The following is a 10468-nucleotide window of genomic DNA, read 5'->3' on the forward strand; positions in this document are numbered from 1 at the left end:
TACTTTTTAATATTTTGTTTCTAATTCTAGATAGAGCATTTCGGGTCAATCCCCATCCTGTCTTGGGAATCGCAGCCAGATTCTGCCCTCGGCTACAACCTCACTGACATCAGCCACTTGGCCCATTGCCCGCTCGGCCGAATTGTGTCACGGATAACTCACAGCAGCGGCTCCCGTCACGGCCAAAGCGCAGTCTGAGGCGACTCACCTGGCAGCCCAGCCAAAGGGCATCCTGTACTGCCCCAGACGGCTGCACACCTGCTTGGCCACCTTATGGACCTTCTGGGCAGTCTGCAAAACACAAGAGCAGTTAGTGTGTGCCACAGCTTCCACGCTGCCCCGGAGAAGGAGTAAAGAGTGCGGCACTCTGCAGGGAGAAGAAACTCTCCGTGCTCCACAACGCACAGCGCCCCAGGCACACAGCGCAACAGTCAAAGCAGCCGATAGGCAGCCTTGGCTGTCGCTTCACACCACCAAAGCAACAGCAAACATGTTGTGGGCACAGTCATGTTAAAATGCCTCTTGATTCCGCATTAAACAGTCAGGGCATTAGTATTTTATTTTCCAAAGAGTACTAGTTTAATTTCCAAAACTGATGGTAATTGGCTTATCCTCTACAGCCTTACGCAGGGTGCTGAGGGCATGTCATCGCATACCAGGTGCTCCATACATCGATTTTCCAGGGGCTAATTTTGACTGGCTGCAGCGAGGCAGCATCAGCTCCCCTGCCACGCAGACTGATGCCAGCAGCACCAGGACTCTTCCCTGACCAGCCTTTGCATAACCTTCCTCACATGATCATGGCACTCTGCATGGAACAAGACAGAAGCAGGGCGAGTGGAATAAAGGGTGAAGCCCATGTTCTGCTGCTACTAAAACATCACTTTTCTGAGCAGAAGTGAACTGAGACCAGGCCAAGACACTGTGTGTAGCATTATGGAGCAGTGCAGCCTGTTTCTCTGGGGATGAAGAATCGATGAAGACCAGTATTTGCCAGAAGAAAAAGCTAAAGAGCAGCAGAAGCAACCCATGTTTCAGACCATGCTAGTCCCTGCAGCAGCAGAGAGCATCGCCAAGCCCAGCCTCATCCAATACCTTCCCCGGGTCCGAGTTTTTCATGTACGGCTCTGCACAGTGTGTAATGCTGCCCTGCAGCACCTTCTCCACACGGACCACCAGGAAGATCTCCACGTGCGGGTCAGTCACAGAGAAAACCCCCTGCAACAGACAGACAGCGGGTCGTCAGAGAGCAGGACACCGCACCCGCACCGCCGGGTTTGGCCCCTGTCACCCTGCTGCCCTTCCCACGACCCAGACAGACTCTGCTCTGGTTGCTGCTGCAGATGGGCCGTGGGGGCTCACATGGCTTGAGCACAGTCAGGTCCTGAAAAACTCGACTTGCGGCTTTGCCTTTCACTGCCAGGGAGCCCGAAGCGGCATTTGGCTTGAGACACTGACCAAAACCCCGCAGCTCAGCCTCTACTGCTCCACACAGTGGATGACAACACCCCGCAATGCTACTGAGCAGCCACAGCCGCAGCAGAGACATGGAATGAGGAGAAAGTCAGTTCTTCACCCGTTTGATGTAGCGCAGGCAAGACTCGGGGACCTCATGCACAAGGCCCTCGCCTGGCGAGTGTCCCTTGGTGTCCTCTGCTCCAGATGCAGAGTTATCCAGCAGCATGTCACGGACCGACGGTGGGTTCAAATCCACATGGAAGTCAGCTGAAATCTTGCAGTTATTTTTCAGGTCAAATAACGCCAAGCTTAGGAAAAAGGGCTCAACCTGGAAATTTGATTAAATATATATGTCAAAAAAATTGCCTGGTACAGGCTCAAGAGTATCAAAATGCATTGCCTTCCCTGCGACGTTTGCCTCCTGCATCTGTTTGTTCCTTACTTTTGTTCACCAGCATTTTACAGAATTCTTACAGAGAAGCCATGTTTATTTCCTTTATAATTCCATAAAACCTTTTTTCCTCATCTTGCAATTTGTTCTAGCAATTTGAACAAAGCTCCTTTAAAACCACTAATGAAATAGAAAGAATGAAATCCATAGGGTTTTTTGTATACGTCATTAACTATGAAGTTAGAAAGGAAACATGACTTCAATCCATCAGAGCTGCTTATCCTTTGCAGTGACAAAAAAATCAACTCAGAAGGGTTTCTGTTCACACACTAGAGACCACTTCACTGGCTGTCTGAAGCCAATCAGCTCTGGATGGCCCAACTGCAAGACACTCACAATGTTCCTCAGCTGCTACATGCTGGCAGCGCAGGAGCAAAGTTCTCTCTCCCAACCAGGAGAGCGCCAATACAAGGCTAACGCTGCTAAGAAACTGCAGGTACAAAACCTGCCAGCCTGTCTGCAGCCACCGACCCTGGCAGTAAAGGCAGGTGGCAACAATTCCACGTAGTTTTAATTCAAGGATCCTAGCAGGAAGGCATCCATGTAAAGATAAAATGAAGGCCTGGAGATAAGACTGTAGAGCATCCGAGACACTACAGCATAACTGGAAGGCTTTACATCAATCCTAAAAATGTGGTGATTAGGTTTGACTCTGAATAACAGGAGTCTCCGCTATCAGTGACACTGGTAGTCACTCGTCCGCTGGGAGTTACCAAGGAGAACCTGGTGTACTAGCTGTGAGCTGCCAACACGAAGCCACCACTAAAAAGCCTTTGCAGTTCTAACAGGCACCAGACAAGGTACCATCAGCTGAGACCGGACAGTGCCAGTGCCGCTGCCGCCCCTGCGATGCTGTCTGCTGCTCTGGCACCCTCGCATAAAGGGTTTGACTCCAGCAGAGCAAATGCAGGACGTGATAATAGGGATTAAGCTTTGGGAGGAAAGACTGGAGGAGCCTGGTCTGTCCAGCCTGGCAGAACAAAGGCTGAGGAGAGATGTAAAAGCTGTCTGCAGACATCAGAGGCTCAGAAAATACAAGGAAAGGCTTTTTAGGCTGAGGCACAACTTCCACACAATAACAAAAGCATATAATAATGTGGCTGTAAATACAGTTAGGAGATTTCAGAGCAGGGAAATCCCTTGCCCTTAGGGGAAATGAAATAAAACACAGCAGCTGGTGGTTTGGAGATGGAGCTTAATCATTTACCAACAGGACTTTCACAAGGGACCCAGAATGTGGCAGACACATGCTCCACATCCTCCATGTCTCCAAACTGCTGGTTTCCCAGCAGCCCCAGGTCCTGGCAGGCTCAGGCATGTCAGGACAGTCCCCGTCCCCAAACACATTTTTGAAAGACCAAAATACCAAGGCAGACAGAACCTGCAACGACACCGGGCCAGCAGCCACTGCCTGCCCGGGTCCCATTGGAGCTCCGGGCAAAATGGGATGTTTTCATCCACACAGATTAATTTGTTGAGGGTTTTTCTTGATGGTTAGAAGAAAGAAGACGAAACAGGACACGCCAGAGCTCCCCTTACGTTAGTGGGTCCTTCTTCCGACCTGTCGCTGAGCTGAGTGAGGAGGTTGAGGGAGAAGTCCTGGCAACACACCACGAAGCGCCTGCTGCACTTCTCCTCAAATGGTTTCACGTCTGGCTCGATCCCGGAGAAGTCTAGCCTCTAGACAGCAAACAAACAAATCTAGTCTCATTAAAAGAGAAACTAAACCCCTGAATAATAACATTATGGCCAGTATTATCTGAATCGTCTTGGTTTTTCAAATGGTAGAAAAGGTACGAGACATTCACAAATGAGTGCCATTCGGTGATGTTACACAAATGCATTCAACACACGAACTCATGGGGATGTATACGTTTTTGGCAACCTGGTTTGTAGAGCACAGTAAACTAAACCTCAGTATGATTTCAGTTCCTTCCTGCTTTGCTGTAACCCTGGGGATCTTCCCAAACACCATTTAGAGCTTGGGGAAGAAAAGCGGAACTTAAGTCGTCGTTACACTCAGAAAAGTATCTTCCACTTTGAAGATCTGACTAGTTTAAGAGATGGTCCCTGTGCCTGAAAGAGAGAAGGCACATGCCATTGGGATCATGAACAACATCTTGACGTGGAAGGCATTTCTAGATGCACAGCAATAACTGGTGTGGTTAGAAACAACAAAGACTATCTGCAGAGCCAGCTGGGAAATCCAGACAGTCTCGATGATAATCATCTCCTTCCCAACCCAGAACCTCTGCCTTGCCTGCGCCTTGACCCCTGCCCTTCCTGGAGAGCAGGCACACACGCAGCCAAAATACCATTAGGCCAGATAAAGCCCCTCAGCCTTCACCATACCCACTGCACCAGGCACTGGGGACACAGAGCTACCAAACACCCCTAAACACCAGCACACCTCCCAGTGACTCTCTGGCACAGTCCTATGTGTCCCCTCCCCCCAAACCCTGCATGCCAACCTTAGGGCACCGGTATCTCATAATCAAGTCATTCCAGCAAAGTAAACTGCTGTTGTTAATCCAATTCTGGGAAACTCTTTCCATTGTTTTCCCTATTTCCTTTTGACGAGGAAAGTTCTTTGCAAGTGTACAATCCCTCTCTCTCGGCTTCCTTAGCATCGGGCACACAAGTGTGCACGTACACATCAGCATTGACTAGGGCAGTGGTTCTGAATGCCCCGGGTTATAGCAGATCCTAGGGACCCACCCCAGAATGAAGAGTTCTGGGTGTTGAGGGAGGACAGTGAATACAGCCTAACTATCCGGTCAGGTAAAAAAAGGTATCTTAGATGCTCCACACTGAATCATATTTTGATTTTTATTATCTGACTACAATATAGGAATCTTCTCAAAACTTCTCCTAAAAAAAAAGGCCTCCTGCAGGCTTATCTTCTTCCTGTTAAAGACCTTAAAGGAGTGTCAGGAGAAAAGCTCATTTTGCACACTAAACCTTTTAAAGACTAATTACATTTCCTTGTTAAAACAGAATGTTCTTTTCCAAAGGTAAGAGCAAGCCAAAGCATACCAGAAGGAGAACCAGAAGCTATGAAATAACAGAACAATTCTCTAAAACTGTGTTAACAGTTGCAGCTCATTCCACTGAAATTCACACCTGGACCTTGGCAGGGAGCTCAGCCTTTGCTGACGCTTTTACGTCAAAGCCAAGATGAAAACAAGACAGTAGTCGATGAACCCCTACTCCAGTGCACGAGAACAGCATGGGGTATTTTTTCTGTTTGTCCTCTGAATTTGAAAACTTCCTGAAGACTGAGACTTCCCTCTGTAAACCTCTATCAGGGTCTTTAACATCACTGTTCCCTATTCCAGACATGCTGAGCTCATGCAGCTTTGCAAGTGTCCTTGCAACACCACTCCTACTGCTTCTGCAACCAGGAGAACCTCCCAGAGGCCCAGATGATGGATTTGAAATCCAACAACATCAAGATGCATCACACAGAAGCCATCAAAGTTGGAAGGAGGTCATTTATGAGGCTGCTGTGAGTCCTCCCTTTGTTTGAGCTATCACCTGAGCATTAACAACTTGTTCAGCTCTCACTCGACAGGGACATGGGCTGCACTTTCATTCCTCAAATCACAGAAAGCCACACGGCCTCTGTAGGCAAATGCTGTGGCCATGCAAGGGAACAGGGGAGGCAGGACGCCAAGGGAGCTCTTCCAGAGACCAGAACCTTGCATCTGCAAACGTGGAGATGTTTACCTGGACTTCTGGGTCGAAAGAAAAGAGGTTTTGTCTTCCATCATTTCTGCTTAGTTTGTTCAGCTGATCTGTTTCTCTTCCATACTAGGACAAAGGAAAGCACCGATATTACCACCTGGCCACACAGAGGCAAACATTTGTTATTAGGAAAGAAGGGAAGCAAAACAAAATAAATATTTTCAGGTTCCTTTTGTGATACTTGAGACGATGCACGGCGGAGCCCAAACCATGGAGCTCCATCTGTAAGACGGGCAGACGAAGTAACAGAGACCCCAGCAGCACTTGGTGCCCACAGAGCGCTCCGAGAGGTGCAGACAGAATGTGGAAAACCCTTTTTCTAGATGTGGTGGAGAGAACTAGCTATGGTCCGAGAGAGCAATCTCTGCAAACACGGTACCTTCATCAGCTCTGGATGCATGCTTCTCTCCAGGCTCTCCAGGATGTTCTCCGACTTTCCGTGTGTGCTTGATTCATCATCTGCAAGGACACAAAAAACAGATGCTCAAAACGACTGCAGGAGCACCGCTCTGCCAGAAAGCATCCTGCAATATTTGCTTACAATGGCACAGGAACGGTTTACAGAGACTTTTCTCTTCCTCAGGAGTAAGATTTTTCCACACGTTACCAGCACTAGAGAGTACTGTTACAGCCTGCTAGGTCTTTCCAAAGCAGAACTTCAGCACAAAGCCAATTTTCCACGAGTCTTGAAATTTTGCCACGGATTTCCCATCCAGAGGAAAGGTCATGTTTCCCTCCGCTTGTATTCTTCAGACTATGGTCTACATTACACTAAGTCCCTTTGCATGACATCATGTGTCAGCCACAATTCTTGCCATTAATCCAGAAAGAAAAGTATATGCTTCCCCAGGCTTGCATCTCGCTGGAGAATGATGCAGGTAGGTTTATTTATACACTGACCTTGCACAGATTCCACAGTATCTTTCTTCTCTTGCAACAAACTCTCGGTATTGCTCTGAATGATCTTTCTCAGAGTTACCAGCCATTCTTCCATCTCCTGCTCAGTCTCAGCTGCGAGATAGTGGCTGTACTTGTCTATTGTCTTCAGTTCAAACGCATAACGGCGCATCTTAGGACACTGAACAAACAAGTAAGAAAGAGGAAGACTTGTACTACGTTTTCCTCAATGTCTCAGCGCAGTACCTGCCATAAGGCTCCTGAACTGACATGCTGTGAAACACAACACAAGCACCCTCCTCGACCCCGTGCCTCCTCCCCTACAGCAATCACAAACGGCTGTGATCAAGCAGTACGCAGCCCCGCGGTTGCCAGCTATTCTGGAAATGGAAGAAAGCCAGACTGAACCACAGACATTGCACTGAGGAGCAGGAGCAAGATCCTTCTTCTGTTGTCAGACCTTTAATATTCACCCAGAGGAGTCAGTAACTGGATTTGTCTGACACAGTAAGTCACGTTGCACTCCAGAGCACTTGGAGGCTTCTATCTTCAAAGCAAGTGATTCAATGCACCATCGGTGTGTTCTGCTGGTCTTTAAACAGCATTTTCCAACCAGAAGCCAAGGCAATCTGATGCAACTTGGGAAGCAGCTCCTGTACATCACTAAGGCGTGTGCACTACTGCTTTTACTGTGTTCAGAAAGATGAACGGAAATGTACAGCTCTGACTCATCCATGCTGAGCAAACCACTGGAGTAATTTCAGCTGCCCCGTACCAGCTCCACCACTCCCAGCACTTGAAGCTTCTGCAGAGACAGCAACGGCAGAAGGCACCACGGCAATCTACCTCTGCGCTTCACTCTCAGCGTTACAAAGCAAACCAGGGTTTAAGCCCGGTACAAATACCTGCCTCTAAAACCTTACAAGCCCTTTGCAGGGGTAAGTAAGGTAGTCCCAAAGGGCTGCGTGTTTGCATGGACCTATCAGGATGTAACTTAAGAAACAAGAAGCTGGTGTGAGTGAACAGAGGAGCAAAGTGCCCAAGATGAAGTCACGCCAATTACTGGCTTCTATCCTCAGGATGTCTTGGAAGGCAACTGACCTACGATAACCAGGTAAAGCAGAGGGACAGAGCAAGGAGACAAAAGATGAGGAACCAATGAAATGCTTCCATTTTAGTCTGTCAGCAGTTCCTTCCCTTGCTATCTGCCTGGCCAAAAGTACAGCACCCTTATGAAACACCTTCGGCTGATTAGCCAAGAGTGCACACCGGCTCTGGGTTAGTTTGTAAACCCTGCCTTCACTCCTCGGCGGCACAGACCTGGAAAGAGCATCTCTGTCTCAGAGCCAGCAACGCACAAGCCCACGTACAGCCATGCAGACAGCACACTTACCTGAACAACATCATTGCAAGCATCCAGGAAAATGCAGCCTTTGGATTCTTTTGAAATTTTCTCATCTTTATAGGAATTAAGAATATAGGAGCCATCTGTGAGTTGTGACAAGTAAAAATACCTCCTCTTGAATACCTGCAAAAGTACAATGTCTTGCTCATCCAAGTGTTCACTCCATCGACTATCACAAACCACAGCCACGTTTTCAGGATCTGCCCTCCTGCTGTTGAGAAAATACTGTAACGAGAAACACTGGTGACCCCAGAGTGCTGCAGATTCACCCCTTTGAGTACGGCTTGTTTTGATAAAGAGAGATTTCATCATCTTCTTTAATTTTAACGTCCTTGTTGTTATTATGAGTTTGTCCATCTAAAGCAAAGCCCCAGGGCTTCCAGCTCATTCCCAGCTGGCTCCAGCCTCACTTATCTTTACAAAATAATGCTGCATGATAAATTTAGATCAGCACATCACTTGAAGATTCATCTCACCCTAGAGCAGGTACTTCCAGAGCCTTTTTGATAAAGACCTCAGTTCAAATTACAAAGCAGTTCTCCAGAAGGCTTTGGAACAGACATGTGGAAATTCCCAGCACTCAAATGCAAGCCAAGGGACACTCTAATCCACTCGACTGCTTGGTTTTTTGTGGGTGTGTTGTTTGTTTCTTTTTAATATATAAAGCTATTTTCACACACTGGCGTTCAATTCTCACCTTGAAAAGCAGTAAGTTTGGGAGAAGTGTTCCTAGGTTTGTGCTACCGATTTTTATGAAAGAAAAGCTCTCCAGTATCTCAGAACATCTTCCTTCGTGTTTGTCAGCCAAAAGAACCCGGACTATAATTCAGGGGAATATTTTGGCAGCAATTATGGTAGCACCATAAGCTGTCAGGTCTGTAAGGAGCAGGGTGCTTTTCTCAGTGTTAGGAATATCATGAAAGAAGCCAGAGGAAGCAGCACCGTGAGTATTTCTACTGTTCTGCGTATCTGGAAGATCTATGAATGAACACAATATTTTTCGTCCCAGATGGGAGACTACTAGTAAATTCCTGCTCCCATCATTACTGATGCTCGCAGATGTTCAATCAAACCACTCACTTGCACTGGAAGGGAGTATTGCGCTCTGAATGGTAACCCACACCCTCCAAACAAGAACCTCTGGCATCGTTTACATGACTAGTTAGCTGTAGAAATGCTCTGTAGGTTGTTGAGCTTTAAATTTTGTAGCTTTCAAGCTTAAGTTTTTAGTTCAACAAAGCAAAAAAACACATGGAAAGCTAAGTATGTTACGCATAAAGGCAGCTTAAACCTTGATTTAGCACTTCACCAGATCAATCTCAGAAAATTTGCAGTGGATGCTACAGAAACCCATGACAGACCCCTCTCCAGATACTACAGGGTTGACATCCCTCGTGGGTATACATTTCATGCTAAACCGTTTGAATTCTGTTCCGAAGGAAATGCAGAAGCAAGCAGCGAACTGCTCCTATGATCTTCCCGCCTTGTAAGCACTGCTGTCAGCAATAATTGTCAGAAGACTATGATCATTTGAAACGAATGCTATTAACCGAGGAGCAGAGGGAGCACCCCTTCTCATCAGGCTACACACGCTGTTGGTGCAATTGCAGAGGGATGGCTAGAGAACTAGGGAAGTCCATTTGGGCAGAGATGAAAGAAAGAGAGAGAGAAAATCCTGACGCCATGGTTCTAATGCAGCACACCGAGATGCCTCAAAACAGACCGCAGGAGACCTGGGCCAAACCAGGGAACTTCTCTGCAAAAGAAAGGCTGCTCTGAAATACGGGTTAGCAGCTGTAGCCTCGTTTCAGTTTGTTCACGGGCTGGCTCTCCACAAAATGTACTCTGCACACGCTTAGCAACAGTGTGAGGTACCAACAGCTCAGCATGTCACAGCAGCGAAAGAACCAGCCCTCAAAAGATGGACACATCTGCTTCTGCCATAGCACAGCAGCCTCTCAGTGGTCACAATGCTGAAGACGTTCAAAGTCCTCAGATTTCTCATCCGGGTCTTAGGAGGTGTTTTGTAAGACACAGAGTGACTGGGACCAGCTCAGAAAATGGCTACTGATTTCCAGTACTTTGATATCTGACTTTCACAACAGACTCTTATTAACTGAGCTGAAGCCAGTGTAGTTCAGACCCACTGACAGGTGGGTCTGAGGTATCTGGGCAGTAAGGGCAACAATACCACAAGAGGCTCCGTCAAGAACAGACCTAACGGAGTGCTTTGACCATGTATAATACCTCCTCCAGAAGTTACAAGAGCAGAAATATCTTCAACTTTGCTGCTTGGAAAAGCAAAGGTTCAGAAAGTCCTGTGCTATTGCGTTCAAGCTCATCAGGAGTCACTTTACAACTCAAATTAAAATTAGTCGTATGAATGGTCCTGTTCCACTTCTCATGAAAGCGTAACTCACCGAATCGAGCCTCAGAACAAGCGAGGTTTTTGAGATTTACTAAGGCTTTCACAAAGCAGTCTTGCTGCAGCCATCCTTAGGCAGCACAGC

The 10468-nt window shown here is 47.3% G+C and overlaps 1 protein-coding gene across 1 annotated transcript in view; it reads right to left on the reverse strand.

Moving 5' to 3' along the window:
• LOC104498596 (dedicator of cytokinesis protein 11-like) overlaps positions 1-10468 on the reverse strand; it is a gene marked incomplete at its 5' end in the record, with an annotated part of 32963 nt that overhangs the window by 8359 nt on the left and 14136 nt on the right. The window contains 8 exons of the mRNA XM_010141995.1: positions 209-291; positions 1096-1218; positions 1577-1786; positions 3449-3589; positions 5639-5722; positions 6036-6115; positions 6557-6734; positions 7947-8081. Of these exons, the coding sequence (XP_010140297.1) occupies positions 209-291; positions 1096-1218; positions 1577-1786; positions 3449-3589; positions 5639-5722; positions 6036-6115; positions 6557-6734; positions 7947-8081 (1034 nt within the window). The remainder of the gene's footprint in view (positions 1-208; positions 292-1095; positions 1219-1576; positions 1787-3448; positions 3590-5638; positions 5723-6035; positions 6116-6556; positions 6735-7946; positions 8082-10468) is intronic.

This window comes from Buceros rhinoceros, unplaced genomic scaffold (genome assembly GCF_000710305.1).
Source record: "Buceros rhinoceros silvestris isolate BGI_N320 unplaced genomic scaffold, ASM71030v1 scaffold19138, whole genome shotgun sequence".
NCBI classification, from domain to species: domain Eukaryota; kingdom Metazoa; phylum Chordata; class Aves; order Bucerotiformes; family Bucerotidae; genus Buceros; species Buceros rhinoceros.